Source organism: Neltuma alba, unplaced genomic scaffold (genome assembly GCF_004799145.2).
Source record: "Neltuma alba isolate B1F8T4 unplaced genomic scaffold, ASM479914v2 tig00012163_pilon, whole genome shotgun sequence".
Lineage (NCBI taxonomy): Eukaryota > Viridiplantae > Streptophyta > Magnoliopsida > Fabales > Fabaceae > Neltuma > Neltuma alba.
In genome coordinates this window covers 390,972-413,068 of record NW_021636710.1, presented here as the reverse complement: position 1 = coordinate 413,068, position 22,097 = coordinate 390,972, and the positions used below count along the sequence as shown (strand labels likewise).

The 22,097-nt window shown below is 37.0% G+C and overlaps 3 protein-coding genes, 1 non-coding gene and 1 pseudogene across 4 annotated transcripts; 4 read left to right on the top strand and 1 right to left on the bottom strand.

The window, feature by feature from the left end:
* Positions 1 to 236: 236 nt before the first annotated feature.
* Positions 237 to 308, top strand: TRNAQ-UUG (transfer RNA glutamine (anticodon UUG)). Its single transcript has one exon. It is a non-coding gene; the product is annotated as a tRNA-Gln (tRNA).
* Positions 309 to 1,216: 908 nt separating this feature from the next.
* LOC114723971 (cyclin-dependent kinase E-1) lies at positions 1,217 to 7,469 on the top strand. The gene is made up of 16 exons (XM_028910237.1): positions 1,217 to 1,545; positions 2,454 to 2,564; positions 2,995 to 3,098; positions 3,185 to 3,227; positions 3,404 to 3,502; positions 3,742 to 3,811; positions 3,955 to 4,049; positions 4,192 to 4,225; positions 4,326 to 4,410; positions 4,582 to 4,659; positions 4,777 to 4,824; positions 5,076 to 5,108; positions 5,301 to 5,409; positions 6,163 to 6,369; positions 6,477 to 6,546; positions 6,883 to 7,469. Exons 1-15 carry the CDS (start codon positions 1,306 to 1,308, stop codon positions 6,543 to 6,545), a joined length of 1,425 nt encoding a protein of 474 aa, XP_028766070.1. The 5' UTR covers positions 1,217 to 1,305; the 3' UTR covers position 6,546; positions 6,883 to 7,469.
* Positions 7,470 to 10,461: 2,992 nt separating this feature from the next.
* LOC114723997 (uncharacterized) lies at positions 10,462 to 14,561 on the top strand (annotated as a pseudogene).
* A 370-nt stretch (positions 14,562 to 14,931) lies between these two features.
* On the top strand, positions 14,932 to 17,349 carry LOC114723993 (aspartic proteinase Asp1). The gene is made up of 8 exons (XM_028910268.1): positions 14,932 to 15,134; positions 15,409 to 15,526; positions 15,644 to 15,867; positions 15,990 to 16,217; positions 16,332 to 16,467; positions 16,609 to 16,809; positions 16,897 to 16,969; positions 17,072 to 17,349. The coding sequence occupies exons 1-8, from the start codon at positions 14,935 to 14,937 to the stop codon at positions 17,179 to 17,181; spliced, it is 1,290 nt and encodes a 429-aa protein (XP_028766101.1). The 5' UTR covers positions 14,932 to 14,934; the 3' UTR covers positions 17,182 to 17,349.
* A 509-nt stretch (positions 17,350 to 17,858) lies between these two features.
* Positions 17,859 to 19,533, bottom strand: LOC114723922 (NAC domain-containing protein 2). Its single transcript, XM_028910171.1, has 3 exons — positions 19,246 to 19,533; positions 18,671 to 18,945; positions 17,859 to 18,576 (listed from the first exon to the last, which is right to left on the bottom strand). Exons 1-3 carry the CDS (start codon positions 19,403 to 19,405, stop codon positions 18,136 to 18,138), a joined length of 876 nt encoding a protein of 291 aa, XP_028766004.1. The 5' UTR covers positions 19,406 to 19,533; the 3' UTR covers positions 17,859 to 18,135.
* Between the last annotated feature and the right edge of the window lie 2,564 nt (positions 19,534 to 22,097).

Below are 22,097 nucleotides of genomic sequence, written 5' to 3'. Positions count from 1 at the left end.
GAGTTTCTTTAGGCTTGTTTAGTAATTGGAATGAATGATTGATTATTTTATATTTAGCTAATCGAATTGGATTGATCACGTTGGCGGAAAGGGGGGAAAAAAAAACACAGGCAATGGGCAATTTTTTTTGGCCTGAAAGGTAACGGGCAATTCATGGGCGATTGTGCGGGGTGGGAAGTGTCAAAATGTAGAAGTAAACCATTCAATAAAAACAAGTGGACCGTACAAGCAGCAAAGGTTCTATGGTGTAGTGGTTAGCACTCTGGACTTTGAATCCAGCGACCTGGGTTCGACTCCCGGTAGGACCTTTTCTTTTATGCTTTTATTAAATTTGTTGCCCTCATCTTGAGTATGACACTTCAATAACAGAACGAGCATTTTACTTTTATGGGAAGGGAGGACGAAGCTGTTTTAAACATCATGAGCGTTTAATAATCATAGAAGACTGATGGGGGAAAAAAAAATACTAGCATGTCAGCAAATACTTCCTCCGCCCTAATTATAAAAACTAGTTAACTAATTTAAAAAAATTAAGAAAGTAAGTTAAGTTAGTTATTTGTAATAAATAGGTGTTGTTTTTCTTAAAATATTCTTGTTAATCAAAAGTGTTGGTTAGAACTATCATCATTAGAAGGACAATCTTGGAAAAAAAACATAAATATTAGAGACAAAGTGAATTGAGGTCTTATATTTAGGATCAAAATAAAAGTTAAACAAGGTCTTATATTAAAGATCAAAGGTAGTATAAATCAATTTTAGAATATCATTGAAAATTTGGCAGACTTATTTAAGCCACAAAAAGTTAATAATTTAATTAATTAATCTGATGATTTGTGTCAGTGCTTGAATTTTTTTCAAAAATATACTACCTTTGGTCTTTAATATAAAATCTTATTTGAATTTTATTTTGATCTTAAATATAAAACCTTAATCCACTTTGTCTTTTATATTTATGTATTTTTTTTCTCAAAATAATAATTCTAACCAGTACACTTGATTGGTAAGGATATTTTAAGAAAGACAATATTTATTTGTTATCGATAACTAACTTAATTTTTTTTCTTGATTTTTTTAAATTAGTTATCTAACTCTTATAAATAGGAGTATAAGCCAAAATTAATGCAAAATTAAATCCAAAAAACATATTAAACTACACCATAATATTTACCTTCAGTGATTCCGGTCCATCTGTTATTCATAACGGTGGAGTTTTCTTACTGGCCCCGTTCAATTTTGTGTAAGAAGCAGCCTATGCAGTAGGCGCGACCGCTTAAGAGGAAATTTGGGGCGGGGAAGAGAGGAGTCATGGGAGATGGTAATACTACCACCGGCAGCAATCGGTCCAACAACAACAACAACAGTAATAAGCCTGAGTGGCTACAACAGTACGATCTGATAGGGAAAATTGGGGAAGGTACCTATGGTCTTGTATTCCTCGCAAGGATCAAGTCTGCCACGAATCGTGGAAAATCAATTGCCATCAAGAAATTCAAGCAGTCCAAGGATGGAGACGGAGTCTCTCCCACTGCTATCCGTGAAATTATGGTCGGCTTTCTCTTTCCTTCTCTCTTTCCTAAGTTTGCCTTTTTCATTAGCTGCTTCAATTACAGTTGCTGTGTAATGAAGGGATATTTGGGAGTGATGTCAATGAAATAAGAAACACCGAGGGATTTTGATATCGAATTTACAAATAGTACCTTTTTGTTTTATTGTAAATTTGTAAGTAATGCACTTATCCAACCTTGGAAAAACGAACTAGTTCTACAAATATTGTCCTTTTTTTGTTTTTGGTTCACAGTCTTGCTCTTTTATTTCATGTACTCCATTTGGAAACAAAATCGACCGATATTGTGTCGACGTCTGATTTACTATTCACTCTGTCAGCCATGGAATGGTGGATATTTTTATTTTACTTAACAAAATAGGGAAAATTTAATGCTAATTGGGAAACATATTGATGCTATACCAATTGCAAATTTGACAAATATGAGATTTGAGTCTCATATTAGAAGTACGAGATTCTAACATGGGTTTTTCAGGAAATTTTGGCACTCAAACCACACACGAGAGCATGGCTCTCCTAAATAACTGTCGACCTCCTTCCAATTGCAAATTTGTGGGGCATGTAGTGACACCAACTTTGTGATGTGAAACTGAGGCTAGATAGTTAGCAGGAGCCTGCGTGGATGCTAGGGCTGCCAAGCATGGTGGTATACCGGTATGGTATGGACCCCAATTGCATGGCATTGGGCTTGAGTCCCATGTTGGAAGTATAGGATTTTTATTGGGGTTTATATGGACCTTGGTCTCCTCCAACCTCATATGACAAATCAAATATTTGGAATGCAATCCGGAGACTTACTTTAAGAATCTTTTGTTTCTCCTGATTGTTATCATTTTCGCTGGTCCGGTGCCTAGAGTGTTAATTTCCAGTAATTTCTTTTATGCTGCAGTTACTCAGGGAGATAACGCATGAAAATGTTGTGAAGCTTGTGAATGTTCACATCAACCATGCCGATATGTCTCTGTACCTAGCTTTTGATTATGCTGAGCATGACCTTTATGTAAGTATAATTGTAAAGGGTGCCTATTATTTGGTGTGAATTCAAAATTAAGTAGTTAAATTAAAAATCTCATCTCTTTTGGAACTCTGCAAAAAAGATCTGATGAAATATGTATTCTCTGATATTTGGTATGACGTCTGTCTCCTCACATTCTGATGTACCCCTGGAAATTAGACCTAGATTTTACTTTAAAAGACGTGTGTTCTACTTTGTAGTGTTTGTTTTATGACACTTGGATTTTTTTAAGTAAATCAGTAACTCAATTTCCTGCATTACACAGATGCTCAAGGTTCTAGCCCTAGTATGAATTTTATATTATTACTATAGCCCCAGTTTTTATAGTCTCTCTAGGAATAAATGTATCCGTAGAAAGAAATCTATTTTGCTTGTTAGACAAATTGAATGTAAAACTTGCTATTATGATTGCAAGGAAATCATTCGGCATCATAGGGACAAGGTCAACCATTCTATTAATCAATATACTGTTAAGTCATTACTTTGGCAGTTGCTCAACGGACTAAACTATCTGCATAGGTGAGTATTCTTTTATGACATTGAAAATGATCCCTTTTCAGTTTTTTTCACATAAATGGCCTCAACATATTTCATTTATGCTACAGTAATTGGATAATTCATCGAGACCTTAAGCCATCAAATATATTGGTATGCCTCCAGCTGCCTTATCATTGTATACTTACGTATTCTTTTTCTGTTATATGTTGCCATTTTCATTTCAACCTCCCTTTGGTTCCCTTGTGTTTAGTACACTTTTTCATTTTTTTCTTTTTAAATATCTAAGTCTACTTACTTATTTCTGTACTTAAAATTTCTATGACCAGGTTATGGGTGAAGGAGAGGAACACGGAGTTGTTAAAATTGCTGACTTTGGACTTGCAAGGATATATCAAGCCCCTTTAAAGCCATTATCTGAAAATGGAGTATGAGGCATCCTTTTTACTTGTACAAAATAAATATACTTTATGAATGTTGAAATAAAATGAAACATTATTTAGAGCTGTGTTCATGTACCAATTTTGTTGGCATGCCTTAGCATAGGAGAATAAGTAATCCAACTGTGTTCTATCTATCATTAATTAGCTGTGGATTTGTGTTACTTTGCGCTTTCACTTAGATGATATCTTTCGTTTTACTAGACTGAGAGAATAATAACGTGCAGGTTGTTGTTACCATATGGTATCGTGCACCTGAGTTGCTTCTTGGGGCAAAACATTATACCAGTGCTGTTGGTATCCTTTTAGTTTAACGTTCTTGTTTTCTAATTTTCTCGGCAGTCAAGGAGCCAGCAGAGAAGTTGTATGCTTTTGTAATGTTTGCTTTCAGATTCTAATTTAAAAAGTAACCAGTCATTTGTCCTTAAATAGTCATATAGATATGTGGGCTGTTGGATGCATTTTTGCTGAGCTGTTGACACTAAAGCCACTATTCCAAGGAGCAGAAGTCAAAGCCACACCCAATCCATTTCAGGTTGTCATTCACTAACCTTTAGCTTTCTGATTCTATTTTTTGATGGTTGTCACTGTCATGCTGTGATATTTAATATTTATATTGGTATTACCTTGTCCATTTTGGATTCTAATTCTATAAAATCCTTGTGCCAATTATGCAGCTTGATCAACTTGACAAGATATTTAAGGTTTTAGGTAACTCATCTGCTTTAGTTTTTCTTTCTTTCTGCTTGGTTTATTCATATTTTTTATGAATATTTCAGAGTTATATCATTGGACATTGTTACTGTGCCAGGCCATCCCACATCAGAAAAGTGGCCTACCCTAGCATATCTTCCCCATTGGCAACAAGATCTTCAGCGTATACAAGGGCACAAATAGTAAGATCTTTTGACAATACTTTAGGTGACATTTTGTCATTAATTTTTGCGTCACATGCATATAAGTATAGTATTCAGAAAGTAAAAAAAATGTAGGATAATACTATTTCGTACTTTTGTTTCTCCTTCCTCACAAGCAATGGGAATTCCTTTGATGTTTGCGTGCAACAGTGACAACACTAGCCTTTGTAATGTTGTACACCTACCTCCAAAAAGTCCTGCTTACGATCTCCTATCAAAGATGCTTGAGTACGCTTTCTTTTTGCGTCGACTTTGTAATGATTTTTTTTTCCTTGTATTATCTGTGTGTGATGCACAGTTTGCTGTTTTAATGAAGAAATTCATTTATTTGCTTTTCATGTGCAGATATGATCCTCGAAAGCGGATAACGGCGGCACAAGCTTTGGAACATGAGTAAGGCCCTCTCTTTTTCACTTGGCTATTCTTTTGTGATTTTTACGTATTGAAATGGCTAAACTCTAAGAAAGGCTGAATTATTACGATTTTTTTTTTTAATGGTTTTATGTCTGTAGTTTTATTGTTCGTTTTGTGATCAACCTCTATTTTTGGAAATTGTCAAGCTTCTTAGATGTTATTGGTCATATAATTAGTTTCTTTTTATTATTTCATCTATCATCTTTTAATCATTTATGTTTCTTAACCAGGTATTTCAAAATGGAACCACTACCTGGGCGGAAGTAAGGCCTTTCTTCTCCTCGTTTTTAATTTTATTTTGATATTTTATGCTATGTTTTTATTGGGTAATTCCTTTTTAATCACTGCTGGTTACTTTTCATTTCTATAGATAAGTAATTTTAGTTTGGCTTAATAGATTGAAGCGTGTATTCCTTAAAATTTATTTACTTTAACTAGACGTTATCATTTCTCAGTGCTCTTGTGCCCTGCCAACCTGGAGAGAAAATTGTGAATTATCCCACTCGTCCAGTTGATACAACAATAGATTTTGAAGGGACAACCAATTTGCAACCTTCTCAACCGGTATGCAACAACATTTTTTTTTAAATTGCAATACTATTTCAATGTCGGAACTTTGATATGCTAGTTCTGTGCATATTTAGAGAAGCGAAGTATATATCAGGAATTGCTTCTTCGTTTAGCTTTTTACAGCCTGATCCTTCCAGCACTGTAACGACATAAAATTTCAGTGTATAAAATGCAGATAATTTTTAGCTAATGTGGGCAATCAGGTTTGAGGCTATTCAAGTTTAAGTTGATGAGGAATGTGATGGAGCTTTACAACGTTCCCGCTTGGAGCTACTTCTAAAACCTTGTTTCCATGAAGAAATAACCAAATCTATCTCTAGTAAAAGCTGTTTTTTAAACGATAACACCTCATTGCCATATCTTCTTCTCTCCAACTCCACAGCAAATTATGAAGCCTTGATATGATTCGTTGTGACTTCCAAAGAGTGGATGGACCAAGTACTTTTATAATCCGTAACTGTTGCAGTCCGCTTCAGCCTTGAGAAAATAAGATCACATTGTATATGTGATGTTAATTACCTGGGCCTATCATACATATGCTTCTTGACTTGGGCGCATTTGATCACATGGATCCTTACTGAAATTACAGTTTCCTTGACTTTCTGAAGAAGTGCTTGCTCACGTAAAGACTAATTTACGTAATTGAAATTTTGCAAGCGTGTGCGCATTCACATTGATGCACAAATATAAACATTCTCTACTTCACACCTCAGGAAGCGTATGCTTATTTTCTATTCTTTGAGTCAGGTTTCATCTGGAAATGCTGTTTCTGGTAACATGACAGGCGGTCATGTATCAAATAGACCTGTCCCTCGGCCAATGAATGTTGTTGGCATGCAAAGGATGCCACCTATGCAAGCTTATAATCTTGCATCCCAGGCGGGGATGGGTGGTGGAATGAATTCTAGCATCCCTATGCCACGAGGTGTTGCACAGGCTCATCAGCAGCAGCAGGTTCAGTGTTTTGTTTTCCCATGTTTCTATTGGGAGGAAAAGGGGGAGGTGGGCTCTGAATTTTCATTATTTTCTCTAATGATGTTCTTGCTGACTTTGTTGAACAGTTGAGAAGGAAAGATGGTGGAATGATGTTGCCTGGATACCCTTCACAGCAAAAGTCTAGGCGTAACTAAGGTAATGCAGTTTGTTCCATCACTTTTAAGTCGTGATATGCTTATCATAAAATTGTATCTTATTTGATGGAAATATAAAAATTTATATCAGTTCAGCCTATTTCTCAGATTTTCTTTGAACACTTCTTGTGTGCATTTAGGAGTTGTGAGAATTCTATGTGAAATAAAACACACACACACACACACACAGCTTTCTATTAGATACCTACACCAGGATTCTCTGTCTTTGGGAAACTCCAAAGCACCACCTGACTCGCATGATTAATAACCACTTTGTGTCTTGTGGCTGAGAACGAATAGTGGATGGAATTGTTCATGTATCATGATTCATGGTTAGGTTTTCCCTGGAGATACAAGTACAGATCAGATTGTGCTCAACATTCGGGCACTTGGAACTCATTCGGGATCCCAAGTTCGAATGGCTTACCTTCATTGGTTCCTGGCCTAGTGCAGTCAAAAAGATCTTCTACTCTGCAATGGATGCCACAGCTTGAGCTACAATGATATGCCAATGGAATCCATTGGAGGGAATAAAAATGGTGTTGATTAAGCTACTGGAATCATATGTATATCCTGATTTCCACTGTACAATCTCGTATTTCGTTAAGACTCCCAGAGCTTATAATATTCATTATAGCATCCAATACGTTTCCTCTGAAAGGGAACTCACGTAGTTTCCTCTGACCATGTAATATTATTGTACTGAAAAATATTGCTTCACATCAGTGGAGATCTGAGTCAAGTTATTAGTCATCCAGATGGAATTAGATTATTTTTGACAGATCTTTTCCATTGACATGGCATTCTTTTAGTTGAACATTTTTCTGTCGTTGTAATTGATTGTGACAGAATTTTGACGCAGGAAAGTAGCCAAATCCATGGCGACTTGGCCCTCAATTTCAGGAATTGAACATGAGTCGATGATCCTTGTGTTCTACTCCTCCGGTCCTTAATATGGGATCAAATTGTTAAGTTAATTTTGATCTAAATATAAAATATATTTCTTATATTTATCAATTTTTCTTAAATTACCTTTATGTATACTCTCTTAACCATAATCAAGTAGAAAAACGAAGGAGGATATTAAGAAAAATGATTATGGTGTTTTAGGAAAAATATATTACTTCCGGTCGTAATTATAAGAGCTAATTAACTAATTTGAGGAGATTAAAAAAATAAGTTAAGTTAGTTATTTGTAATAAATAGGTGTTGCTTTTCTTAAAATATCTTTGCTAATTAAGTTTGTTGACTAGAACTACTATTATTAGAATGACTATTTTAAAAAAATACATAAGTATTAGAGATAAAGTGAATTAGGGTTTTATATTTAAAACCAAAATAAAAGTCAAACAAGGTTTTATATTAAAGACCTGAGGTAGTATCATATTTTTTATAATTAACTAATTGATCTAGCTTTCTTAATCTGATTAAATTAGTTAAATAGATTTTATATTAAGAATCAGAGTTGTATTATTTTTCTATGATTTTGTCTTGTCATGCCCTTTCCCTTTCCTTAATCAACCACTACTTTTTTTTTTCCTGCCTCCTTGTCAATATGTCAATAATGAACGTGCTGTTATTTTTTCTATGAAACTTTCCACGATTTTGGCTCGTGATGCCTTTCTTTTCTTTAAACAATTGCTACTAATCTTTTCTCTTCCCTGTCTGTTCGTCAATTAGTCAATATATTTTCACCCCATCGGAAAATGAGTTTCGGTGTGGTGAAAAAGAAAAAAAAGAAACCAACAAGCGTTGGGTGCAGTGGTAAAGGCACCTGACACACCCCAGGCGGACGAGAATTCAAACCTGGAGCCGCGCTTGTTGGGAGGGGTTTACTGCCTTTAGTGCAAAGCACCTTAAAATGAGCGTGCCTAAAAAACCAACCCCGCTCCGGATTAGTTGCCCCGGGTTACCTGGTCCAGTTTAGAAGGCCAGGACTCAGGAAAAGACGTTGGATACCGGAGGAAATCGCGGGTCACTCACCTTAGATCACCAAAAGAAAAAAAAAAGAAAAAAAAGAAAAGACACGGTATTTTCATTTTCCGCACTCATAACAATATCAAGTTAGTGACAATCATAGTTTTCTGTTTTCAAAATATTAGAAATTAGAAATTTCAATCTCTATGGACGAGGTAAATCAAACCACGTTCTTGTTAGAAACTTCGTTAAAAGCAGTATTTATTTAACACTTAAAGTAAGTCCCAGTAGTAGGATTTTTAATTTTTTACGCTGATGTAGTTAAAAGTTGAGATTTTTACTAAGAATGAGTAGTGAAACTCAAAACTAAGAATGATGCTGAAGAGTGAAGAAAAACCTGTCTTGCGCTTTGAATCTTAACTCAAAATTATGTTCTTTCACTTTGTTATGTATGCGTGCATACACGTGTATCGTTATGTGATTGGAGATTTTTCATATCAACTCAAGTTCACCCACAATTAGATATTCTAACAAAATTTTTCATCTTTGATCAAAAAGAATAAAAAATCAGTTATTCGTGATGTGCAAGACTTTTAGATTGCATATTGGATGGATGAGCGTGGATAAATATTATTCTTTCATTATTACGATGTTGAGATGGGTGGATTTTGAGATGCTTTCGAAGCCGCAGAAAGCATTGCGTGCTCTACAAACTGTTAGTTGGTCGCACTTTATCATTCAATTCGCCCGCATGAGAAGTTGCAAGGAATCAGGTGGCTTTGTCTTCGTACATTCCGATATTCTTGTTCTCTAATAATCCTTCACTTCACGCCTCCTAATCTCTTTTCTTTTAACATACTTCCTCCGGTCTTTAATATAAGATCCTGTTTAATTTTTATTTTGGTTCTAAATATAATATCTCAATCTACTTTGTCTCTCATATTTATACATTTTTTTTCAAAGTAGCCTTTCTAACAATAATAGTTCTAATTAATATACTTGATTAATAAGAATATTTTAGGAAAGACAATACTTATTTAGAAAAAATAACTAACTTAACTTATTTCCTTAATCTCCTCAAATTAGTCAACTGACTCTTATAATTAGGATCGGAGGTAGTATAATCTTCTTCCCCTCCTCTTTTGTCTTCCGGTCCTTTTCTGTCTCTGCCTCCCTCACATTCAATGAATGAGTCACTCCCAATTATAGAAGCTTTTCTTTGAATTGTCTGGGACTGTATCATCTTCAAATAATTCTTTAGTACTCTTCCGGTCTTTAATATAAGACTCATTTAACTAATTTGATTAGATTAAGAAAGTTAGGTAAGTTAATTAATTATAAGAAATATGACATGTTTTTCCTAAAACACCATAATCATCTTTTCTAATGCCCCATCTCCCTCTTCTACTTGATTATAGTTGAGGGAGTATCCATAAGGATAATTTAAAGAAAATTGATAAATATAAGAAATGAGTCTTATATTTAGGACCAAAACCAACTTAACAATTGAGTCCTATATTAAGGACCAGAGGAATATGAGATTTTGTGTTCATAGTTCAAAACCTATTTAAAAAAATATATGATGCCTGAATTGAAAGGAAAAAAAAGAAGGAGAAAACAGATGAAACATGAATTCAGGCTTATTTAAAATGCCAGTAGGAACTTTTAAAATAAATTTTTAATAATAATTTGCAGAATACAAATTAAATATACAAGAAGAATTTTGTCTCAACATATATAAAATATTTAAAACTACTTATATTAAACAACTCCAAACAACCACAAAGTTGGCTTCCAATTAAGTTCGTCGTTATTATTGTGGATGATAAATTGATAATGGAGGGGAAAAATTAACTTCCTAAATAGCAATAACAACAAGCCGGCAATGATAGTAATAATAACAACGTGAAATAAATAAACTATTACTCGTACTATTTATTTATTTCGGTGGTTCGAAATGGTGAAAGCAGGTGGGAAACGAACAGTAGACCCGCAATGCATATCTTCATTTTTCTCGCACCGTTCTGTCCAATCGATTTCACTGGAAGAGTCCACAGTAATAATCTATTTACTGAGTAGATCATACAAACAAACTGACGGCTACAGTGACAGGAAGATAACGCGTTGGATTCGAGTTCAGGAGAGACGAATCTAATCGCTGTTAGCTTGCTTTGCTTCTCCAGTCCAGCTTCATCGTCCTATTTCCAAAATTCCAGGTAAACAGAAAGCTTTCCCGCTGCTGTATTTTTTTTTTCATTTCGATTCATTTACTGCTGTTCGTTCAACTGTTGTAATTTTCTGAGTTATGTCATGATGATCTGGATTATTAATCACTTCTGGGACCTCTTTTGGGTGTAAGCTATCACCTTTTTCTCTGATAGATTTGCGTCTTCTGGGCTTTGCTCATGTAATGATTCATTGTGTATTTATCCAAAGTTTATTGTTATATCTTGAGTTCGTGATTATGCGGGTGTAACTAATCTACGGAAGGGAAGTTTCTTTTCGCCATTCTCAATTTTACGATCGTCCTTTTTTTCTTTACTACAAAACAATTGTTTTATTTGAATATGGAGGTTGGGATCGACATTTACGTTTTGAGCTAGGGTGTATTTGGTATAAGTGAATCTCAGAATGTGTTATGAAAGAAAATATTGGCATATAGTGGAATAAAGAGGTTTTATACTCTGAGAGTTATTTTTCTTTACGAATAAATCATGGCAATGGGATTTGAACCGAAGACACGATTTACCCCATGTTATCTCCACTGGACCACACGAAAGTTCTAGTTCTGAATGTATTCCTTCATCTCCTATATAACAATTTTCCTTCGCACAGCTTCACCTATACTCATTTTCGGTAGGTCTTAAACAAACACCCAAGTTATTTTTAGTTCCCAAGACTTTTATTTTCAATCTCAAGTAAGTGAGTCTTTTATCAACCTTTTAACAGGAAGTGCTGCTCACGGGCGACTATTTTTTTTGAACTTTTAGACGCCCTCATAATTCATTATTCAGATTATTAATGGGGGATTTCATTGTATCTCAGGTAATAGAAGGCTTGGATTAGCAGCATCGAGATTTCTGTGGTCATGTAGATTGGATATAAGTTCATCTCTTGGACTTACTCCAACGACTTGTAGTATGCTAAAAGCTTCTTGTGTGTTTGTTCTGCTTTCAAAATGTCAGAACCTGATCTCTTGTTGATCACAATTCTCAATGCTTAAGCTGCCCTCATGAACTTGACTAAGTGAATCCTATTGAAACATAATGGTCTGATAATCTTAAATCTCAAATTGTATATTTGAATTTAAGCACTCAGCCATTTAACTGGACAGAGAAAGTTCGTCAGAAATGGTGAAGGAAGAAGTCAGCAATGATAGTCCCTCAAATGTTGAGTCTGAGGATTTAGAATCTCACTCTCAACATAGTCCTGAGAAGGAGACAAGTTGGGCAAGGCTGAACTGTCGTGTATGCCAGTGTGCTGAATCCGATAAGAGGGGAGATGCTGCTCTAGAATTCTTGGGCATCGCTCCAGTTTTGGAGTCTGATGTATGTAATGTTGCAGAAAGGTCAGATCGCGAGGAAATTACCAAAAGTGCATCTCTTAAAAGAAATGTTGGAAGTAAATCTGGGGTTGTGGAGTTTGTAAGCCCTGATGGGGAGGTTTACATTTGCAAAACTGATTTAGAAATGGGTCTTTCTCATCAAGACACTCTTATTGAACTTGGCTGTTGTTGTAAAAATGACCTTGCTGCAGTACACTATGCTTGTGCACTTAAATGGTTCGTCAATCATGGATCCACCGTCTGTGAAATATGTGGAAATGTGGCAAAAAATATCAGAATTGCTGACATCAATAAGGTTGTTGCTTCTTTGAAAGAGTATGAAGCATTGAGGGAAAGAACTGCCATTGGGCAACCCAGTCTTTCTCAAGTTCATGCTAATACTGGTATACTGGGATCCTGCTTGCTACTGGGCTACTTACTGTCACCCTTGCATGGCTCATAGCTCCTCGTGTTGGAAAGGTATATGCGATACTGAATTGGTCTATTAGGATGGCATAGGAACCTAAGCATGCTTTCTTCATTACATCTAGAGGAAAGTTCAAATCTTGGTCACTACTCTTATTTATGCCACCCTACCCCAATGCAGTAGAACCTAAACATGTTGGCATTTTCACATGGGAAATTCTCGATTCTGTCCATGCATGAAATAGTGAAGCACACTTTTATTAGTAATGCATAATGTCACTTTCAGTTGGCTCAACATAGCCTGTGGAGCCTGTCAATTAATTTTGCGTCTCTTGATCTGGTAGGTCAAATGTTTATTTAATTGGTTTCTAGTTACTTGTTACTATCAATTTCATATAAGAAGATTTCTGTTGTCCATTTAGTATATTTCCAGTTTTTTTCCTTTTGTTTTTTTTGTTGTTGTTGTTTTTTTTTTTTTTTTTGGGGCGTTGGGAGAGTAAAAATCATGTAGCTGAATTCAAAATGAAAAGTATGATGGGTATGTACAGGACATGGGACTAATGAGCTCATCAGAGGGTTGAGATTTTTAGATTGATACTATATATTCTTCAGCTATGGGGATTTGATGGCATCTCATTCCTTATTATAATTAGGTGTCATGAGAATTCATATTGTATCATCACTCTTGTTTAATACACCACTCACTTGAAACTTGTTTTTGGTTTTTGAAATTGACTCTTAAGTTCTGTGATATGTAGCAACCTCAGTGTTCTGCAGTTTTTTAGTCAACTCTTGGTCTTTTGCCACTGCATATTTGAAGACTTTTGAGCTATAGGAAGGAGAAATTGCCAATGGAAATATATTTGAATGGTCGAGTTAGGTTTCTGGTTTATACTTGGTACTTTCGTACTTCTACTTGCTCTTATAAGAGATTGAAGTGCATGTAGTAATGATGACATCTAGCGAATTAGGTGTCAATTTTATTTATTTCTAATTCACATGTTGGATGATGAATTTTGAGTGCCAATTAGACTGGTCATCTGCATTGGTCATATCACTGCCACATCTTCATCAGCTCACGCTCGCCCTTAGAAACATTGGATTGAGTGGGATATAGTCTAAACATTCAACCTTGAAGCTTTCTGTGTGAGATTTGTTAACCACTACTTTACATGTGAAGATTGAAGATACAAAAATGCATGGATCTGTGGATGGAGATGTCTGTATGGATGCATACACATCCAATTTTGAGAAGCGAGGACGTCTTAGGGTAATAAGGAATTAAGGATATTCTTATAGTTTGTGGGATGAGTTAAGCCTGTTTCGTATTTCTTCTGTTTTACTTCTCGTGGACACAAGAGGCAGGATCTTAGGAAAAAGGGTGGATACTAGGTTCAGGACCTGTACTTGTACATATTGGCTGTTGTGTCCCTATTTTTTAGCAATATATTGGAAGCATATGTGTGATTCCATTTTATGTATTGTGCAGAAAACTGCAAGAAGTGGTCTTCATATCTTACTTGGAGGCATTTGCGCTTTAACGGTTGTGGTTTTCTTCCGCTTTGTAAGTGCACCATGAACAATCTTTGGTCCTCTTCTTGCATTCTTTCAAGTAGGAAACTTGTGCACGATTGAATACGGGCAATTGGAGCAAAGCTGTAATAATTTCCAATTTTTGGTTCGATAGGAAACTAATTATTGTATGCTTTTGGTTGTTGCAGTTCGTGCTTACCAGAATCAAGTATGGACCTGCACGTTACTGGGCAATTTTGTTCATTTTCTGGTTTCTTGTGTTTGGAATATGGGCTTCACGGACACACAGTGCTCATACGACGTGATCACTGGGCACAGCTCTTCAGCATCTTTACTTTGTCGTCTGCCTTATTTCTCTTCTTTGCTCTCATTTCCTTCCAATTGTGAGCTTCAAGATTTTTAATAGAATTTCATTACGGTGGCCTCTAAGCAGCTTATTTACTATATTTGTAAATTGTTCAAAATCAAGTATATTGGTTGCTAGTTAGATTTCTTAATGCGCGTTATAGCTTTCGTATTTTAACATTCTTTGATTTATGGTTGCACTTGTATAAACCGTGAATATTATAGCTTTTATATTATTTTTTTCCGTGAAATAAATGTAACCTAACTTCCAATTTTCAGTACTCAATTAATTAGATTAAAATAATAGTTAACTCGTATGGTAAATTGGAAATACTACGTAACCCACCCTAAGATCTTAGGGGCAAGTCACTTGGTAAAACGAACAAGAACCTCTGACATTACATGCGTCATAAGAAATCCCAAACCTTTGCAACGGTGAGGTTTTGTGAACGATCTCTACGGCAAGAAGCAATGCCATTGAATCCTTATTTGACAAACCCGTTAAGAAACGGCAAAGACGTGCATGGTAATACAGAATCTAAAACTAACGAGGAGATTGCAATATTTTGGAGCAACACTTGAACTTGAAAACTATTCAAACAGAAAGCAACAAGGGTTTGAACGATGAAGATAGGAAAAGTGGAATTGTTGGCGTTCATAGTTCTAGTATCGCACTGGTCGTCTTCTTCAGCCTGGTTTGGTGATAAGCACAAAAAGGAAAGGAAGTCCGTTCTAGCAGGTGAAGCGACGTCGTCATCATGGGTCCTAAATCGCGTTGGGTCTTCTCTTCTGTTCCGGGTTCACGGTAACGTTTATCCTGTAGGGTACGTGACATCCCTTTTCCTTTCTTCTTACCTTCAGTTTCAGTTGCTTACTCGCGTTGTTCATGTCTTTATAGGCCCGACTTTGGCCATTTTAATCTCCTCTTTAAGTTGTACTTTTTTAATAAATTAAAAAAAAAAAAAAAAGGGAGGAGGAAAAGCAAGCCACCTAAGCAGGGCTAGAAGCCTACATAGCTCAAGACGACAACGAGGTGAAGTCATGATTACATAACTATATATAGTTCTAAAGAGACTGTAAACGTTTTTTCTTTTGCAGATTTTATAATGTTACCATGAACATAGGCCACCCACCGAGGCCATATTTTCTTGATATTGACTCTGGTAGCGATCTCACATGGCTCCAATGTGATGCTCCTTGTACCCGTTGTTCTGAGGTACAAGATTCTTAATCTTAAATCTACAAAATGAGACAAAAACCATCGTCTTTGTGGGTACTTGATTGCTGTGTTGGAGAACAAGTCCATTAAGCTTTTTGTTGCTTCATGCATCAGACACCGCATCCACTGTACCAACCGAGCAATGACTTGGTTCCCTGCAAGGATCCTCTCTGTGCATCGTTGCAGCCATCTGAAGACTACGAGTGTCAAAACCCAGATCAATGTGACTATGAAATCACGTACGCAGATCATTATTCATCTCTAGGCGTTCTTGTTAGGGATGTCTTCATCCTCAACTTCACTAATGGAATCCAGCTTAAAGTTCGTATGGCACTTGGGTCAGTAATTCGCCAAGCTTGATAATTAACTTGATTATAATAAAATATTGTCATTTCATTTCTGTCAATACATGTCCTGTGGAAATATCTGAGTGTCTCCTTCCTTGTTCTGTTAATTACAGATGTGGGTATGATCAGATATTTCCAGCTTCTTCTTACCACCCGTTGGATGGAGTACTTGGGCTGGGCAGGGGGAAAACCAGCTTGATATCACAGCTTAATGGTCAGGGCTTGGCGAGAAATGTGGTTGGACATTGTTTAAGTGCACAAGGTGGAGGGTACATCTTCTTCGGAGATGTTTATGATTCTTCTCGGCTGATTTGGACACCAATGACATCTAAAGATCATTCGTAACTATACCCTCAGAACTTGGATACTCATTCTACATTTCCCACATGCATTTCAATGATTCATAGTTGTTGAGCTTCTCATATTTTAAAGCCTTTCTTTGGAATTTGTATCAGTAAACATTACTCAGCAGAAGCAGCTGAACTCATTTTTGGCGGGAAGGCAATGGCGGTTGCAAGTCCGGTTACTTTTGACAGTGGCAGCTCCTACACTTACTTTAACTCTAACTCCTATCAAGCATTGATTTCTTGGGTCAGTTGAAAGCAACTTCACAGCATTCCCCACCTTTAACCATCATAAGATCTTGCATAATTCATCAAACGAGATAGGAAGTTTCTACTGCTATATAGTCAGATTAGTTAAGACTGGTATTTGTGAAATTCTAAACTGCAGCTGAAGAAGGAATTAAACAGGAAGCCTGTTAAAGAAGCCCCTGACGACCTGACTGTTCCTGTTTGTTGGCATGGTAAAAGACCATTCAAGAGGATAAGTGACGCCAGAAAATACTTCAAGCCTTTGGTACTGGGTTTCACCAGAGGCGGGGGAGGCGAAGCTAAGTTTGAAATTCCACCCGAAGCTTATCTGATAATATCAGTGAGTCCTAACTCCTAACTTGCCCATATATTTTAGGTTGATATATTGTTGCTATCTGTCATTGGCTACACCAATTTTTTTGTGCAGACCAAAGGAAATGCTTGCTTGGGCATTTTAAACGGCTCTGCAGTGGGCATGGGAGATACGAACCTAATTGGAGGTGGGAAAGTTAACATTATTGCAAATGACTCTGCACGTTCTTTCTAGTTTTTAGCATTCCTCACCACATGGGTGTTGAGCTATGCATTTATTGCTTCTGCAGACATATCCATGCTAGACAAAGTGATGGTATTTGACAACGAGAAGCAGCTGATTGGTTGGGCACCCGCAAACTGTGACCGGGTTCCAAAATTCAGAGGTGTCAGCATTTGATCATATGGAAGATATATATCTACATATATATATATATATATAATGGCTGCAACAGAATGATTGTTTTATCTCTTCATTATTTGTATGTATATATGCCTAGACGTGTGAACATATAATGCATTAGATTTTTATATGTACAGGTTACTGAATAAAAAGTGGTCGATCGTATGACAGATTGCCTGCATTGTTGTGAACCCTCGACTTAGAACGCCTATTGATTTGCTATATTGACGGGCATGTGTCATAGGATTAGTTCTAAGGAGCATCTTGCTTCTCAGCATGTCAGAAGTATTTGAGTGTGAACCCTGCTTCACTCAAGTTTGACTAGTAAACCCCCTTTTCTTAATCCATATAATATGTTCTTGCTCAGGATTTCTGCGGATAATAGTCTGATACAGTCCTAAACGAGAAAAATATAAGACCCCAAAAAACCTGACCGCCTTTTACCATTCAGATTAGATACTTCTTCATTTTTCTTTCCGAAAAGCTTTCATTTTAATAATCCTGCAGGTACTAGATATTTCTACTGATCTTATAATTCCTGTCGCCTGTTCTCAAAGAAGTGTTTTATAGTCTTATCGTTTCTGGTCCGTCAAACATGAACGCTATAAGTTGCGGGGCACCATTACGAAACAGAGGTCCCAGGCCACTAGCCACCCAGATTGATAATGTCGAAATTAAAGATTCTGCAACACGTCAATGTGTGATTTAAATTGAAGAATCAAATAATATATTACAGATCATATGAAAAAATTCTGCTAAGAATCCCAACGGAACCGGAATTTCCTACTAGACCCCTTACATATATGAACACTGATCCTGCATGACCCGTAACCAATATGAAACGAGATGTCTCCTCGTTTCTCCTAGCCTTTTTAACTCTTCATTATGCCTTTCCTACAACGAATTTAATAATATGTGGGACCCAATATTCCCTTGAGGTGAATGTGTGTTTTAAAATGGTTTCGGAAGGTACATGAACATGTCCTGCAGGGGCGAGAGCTGGTTCATTTGGTACTGGCCCTGAGGAACAAAAGCGTCGTATCCCGTGAAGTTACTATTCATATTGTCCATGTAATTGAGCTCAAAATCGAAGGCGTCGTCTTTCAATCCCAGCGGCAGCTCATTCCACTTGGGCTCGCTCTGGACCTCCTTCTCACAGCACGTGACGTCCGGCGACACCACGTGCTCGGAGCAGCTGGAGTCCGTGTGCAACCGCTGCACCGATTCCGACGTGTCCATGTACAATTGGTCATTGGCGACCATGTTGATTTCTGGTTTAGTTTCGTGCTCATCAACGTCTGAGGAAAACCTGCTCGATTTCTGATCCTGGGTGTTGTATTTCTCAATCACACCTTTTTTGTTGTAAATTCGGCACAGTACCCAATCATCAAGCTGCCATAACATGAAAAGCAAATAAGAAATCGAACACAAGATTGGAAGCATAAGAATACAAGTTGAAATAGGATAGATATATATATATATATACCCTCAAGTTGTTGTTCTTGCGAGCAGAGCGATCAACATTGGCGAGGCGATATTCGTGCATGATCCAATTGGTTTTGATGCCTTTGGGGGCTTTGCCGGCGTAGAAAACGAGGGCCTTCTTGATTCCGAGAGGCTTAGGCCTTCCGATGGCCTTGTCTGCTCCGGTCGCCTTCCAGTACCCACTTCCGGCTGCCCTGTTGGGTCTTGACCCGTTTGGATATTTTCTGTCTCTTGGCGAGAAGAAGTACCATTCTTTCTCTCCGTATTGCGTCATTTCTGTTCATTCAATAACATCATTTCTCAGGTTTGTACACACTTTCTTTGTCAATCATACTTCCATTTTCTTATTTTAGAAAAAGAGATACCCTTTTTCACCCAAGAAAAGCATTTTAACAGCGCTTCTCTGTTTCGCTGGTTTTCGTAAGCGCAGGCATTTAAAAGAAATTTGGAGCAAACTTTGAAAATCCAGAAGAAGCATCGACCCAAAATCAATCGATTTTTAGTATCATGTTATGCAGCAAAGGAAAATATTTAAGGAAAACTAGTTTATTTTCAAGAGGAAAAACAGAAAGGTACCAGGAAGCTGCCAAGGATCAAACTTGTACAAATCAATCTCTTTGATAACAGGAACAGCAATCGACTGGGAAGCACATTTCCTACACAGATAATGATTCACCAATTCCTCATCGGTTGGGTGAAATCTGAATCCAGGGGGCAACTCTAATCCACCACTCATTCCCGTTTTTCCTCTCTCTGTTTCTTCTCTCAGCTAACTGACCTCTGATTCGATGCTACCGGATGAAGCACCGGAAGAAAGCTTTTAGGCTTGAATCCCAGATTCCCCTCTCTCTCTAGCTTGCTAGTTGTTGTTCCTGCTGTGCACTGCGACTTGAACCGTCGAGCATATGCGCGAGACGCGGTTTTATAGTACGAGCGGGCGAAAACATGAAATTTAATTAAGACACGTGGTTTTATCAGAATGGCGGACGACAAGAAGGGGGGGTAATAATAATAATAATGAATAAAAGCAGGTGTGAAAGCAGAAGGAAAGAGAAAGGGGGTGGGGATTTCGGCCTCGCTGAGCAAAATGAGGCGACGCGTGGCAGTGAGTGAGTGGGTTGATGTCACGTGTGAGTGGCCCCACCTTATGGCGATTCTGTCATGGCTTGCGTAGCCTCGGTCTTTTTCTCGAGAAGTCGGCTCAACAGTAAATCAGGCGTCGTTGACCATCTCGGTCGCCGCTATGCCTTGCTCCACCTTCAATCGCGTCCTACTACTCTATGCTCCCTTTTTTTTTTTTTGGAGAAACTTTGAAGCCATCTCCAAAATTCATATTCAATGAAATCAAACCTAAAATTTAGTGCACATGCAATTAAAGACCCTTTTGGACTCAGGGGATCCATATATGCAGCGTGCAGGAGCGTTTACTCTCCTTAGGTTTCTCGAGATTCCAATCATTTTATGCCGTGTGGATGTGCTGCAGTGAGTGTGGAGGTTGCGTTGCAGAGGATCAGAGCTTTGAACTTTAAAATTCAACGCAGAGCGTCAACCTTCATGTCAGCTCATACGTTTACAAATTAGCGTCATTTTGTTGCTGCCCTGCCTTCTCCTGTTCTCCATACTTATCCCCAACCTCCCCCGTCCAAACAATCAAACATGTGTTCATTTTTTAGTGTTTGTTGAATAAAAACTCATAATAAATCATTCCATTTGTTTTCAATTTTATAGTTTACGTCAATTATTAAATGAAAATATCCTTTAAAAAAAAAAAGATTACTGTATGTTCTTAACTATTTTAATACAGCCGTCCCTTGACGCTTCTTCTCCTTTTACCAAATTACCCTCGACAATTACTCGTAGATATAATATTGGAATTTTGAATATGTCTACTATCATGCATGTGACTATATAGTGGGGAAAAAATGCCATTATGTTTTGAAATGGGGTTACGATGCTGTCTTGCGAGAAAATAGAGAATAGTCAACAACACCCACAAGTTTCTCGTCCGACGTTCCTACAATATCAAATTAAAATGGTTGGGTCGATGATCATATTCATATTATGCGAAAAACCAACGTTGTGCCTATTTCTTGTCCCCCTTTGTCTCCTCTCTTTTATTTTATTATGTTATTGGACTCTCTCTTTTTGGCTGGGGGCTGCTGAGTGGCAATAATTTTATATATCCCTTGAAATTTAAAATGGATCAAGTTGTATAAGAATGATGGTAATATGTACCCAAAAAACAAAAAATGAGTGGGAATAATACAGCGCGCAGAACATGATACGCAGTCAGAAACGTAGGATGAAAAGTGACACAAACAAGATGCTTCCTTTTATGTAGTTTTGGCATGTGGGTTTGGCCAATTTTTAGTGCTTTCTGGCGCCTCGATGCTCTCTCTCTCCTCTTTTTTTTTTTTTTTACAAAGTCGGTAAAGTTCTCAGCCGGGCTCCTTTTGGACCTGTCATTCAATGCTCGTTTGAAAACGAAAAGTACCAGAAAATGAAAAAGACGAAAGAAAAGAGCAAATCGCAAGAACATTCTCAGGCATCAACGAGGATAAAACAGAATAAAGAAGAAAGATATGCAATTAATATTTCGAAGACTTTTTTTGTCAGTACACGCCAATTCTTGAATCCACTTGTGCACGTAAACTAATACAGTAATAAATTTTATAATTTTCACACATATCCCATATCAAGCTGGTTTTTTTTTATTAAATTAAAAGTAGCGGAATGAATAAGAATGATGTGACGATGCGCATCTCCTTTTTTTGGCCGACGAAAGGGTTAATTCAAGCCTAATGTATTGTCTGACTATGTACTGCTTTGATGATATAATATCATTTTGTCTGTTTGGAAAAAAAATCTCAAACTTTAAAACTTAAATATATGGAGTTTTTTTAAGGCCAATTTTTTTTATTAAAAAAACTCTATTATATACTAATTATTAAGTCCAATTCTAAGCTAGAACTTCTCACACCGACTCAAGTTTTTAACACTAGAGAGCCCGGTACTCACCAAGTTTTGATCAAAACTAAAACATAAAATTAAATGTAAAAAATTTGAGAGGTGTACATTGCTCTCATGTGACAATAAAGGCTCTTGAAAGAGAAGCATGAGAAGGTAGAATTCAAAGAGGTTGAATTCATTGAATCTCACATCCTTCTCCCCGCCTCTCGCTCATCTGTCGTACAGAGATCAAATTATTTAGGGTAGCAGCTGAAAAAAGAGCAAGAATAAGAAAGATACATATGAGAAAAGTAAACATATTGTCCTAGGCTGGCTGACGTAGGATGCAGCCTGCAGGTAGGTGGATAAGGATGCTGGTACGATGTGGAAGCTACCTGGATGTTGCCTCGCCAAGCATTTCGAGACTTATCTGGACGCCTCCCAAATCTTTTTATGCAACAGCAAAGAACTGTATGGTT

Bases quoted from the DNA above. Each gene is read 5' to 3' on its own strand.
- LOC114723922 (XM_028910171.1), bottom strand. From the start codon at position 19,405: ATGAGTGGTGGATTAGAGTTGCCCCCTGGATTCAGATTTCACCCAACC. The intron at 18,946-19,245 runs GTACCTTTCTGT...TTGAATGAACAG, and splicing joins TGATCCTTGGCAGCTTCCTG to AAATGACGCAATACGGAGAG. The intron at 18,577-18,670 runs GTATATATATAT...ATGTTATGGCAG, and splicing joins GCAAGAACAACAACTTGAGG to CTTGATGATTGGGTACTGTG.
- LOC114723993 (XM_028910268.1), top strand. From the start codon at position 14,935: ATGAAGATAGGAAAAGTGGAATTGTTGGCGTTCATAGTTCTAGTATCG. The intron at 15,527-15,643 runs GTACAAGATTCT...TTCATGCATCAG, and splicing joins CTTGTACCCGTTGTTCTGAG to ACACCGCATCCACTGTACCA. The intron at 15,868-15,989 runs GTCAGTAATTCG...TGTTAATTACAG, and splicing joins AAAGTTCGTATGGCACTTGG to ATGTGGGTATGATCAGATAT.
- LOC114723971 (XM_028910237.1), top strand. From the start codon at position 1,306: ATGGGAGATGGTAATACTACCACCGGCAGCAATCGGTCCAACAACAAC. The intron at 3,228-3,403 runs GTATGCCTCCAG...TTCTATGACCAG, and splicing joins TTAAGCCATCAAATATATTG to GTTATGGGTGAAGGAGAGGA. The intron at 5,109-5,300 runs GTAAGGCCTTTC...ATCATTTCTCAG, and splicing joins GAACCACTACCTGGGCGGAA to TGCTCTTGTGCCCTGCCAAC.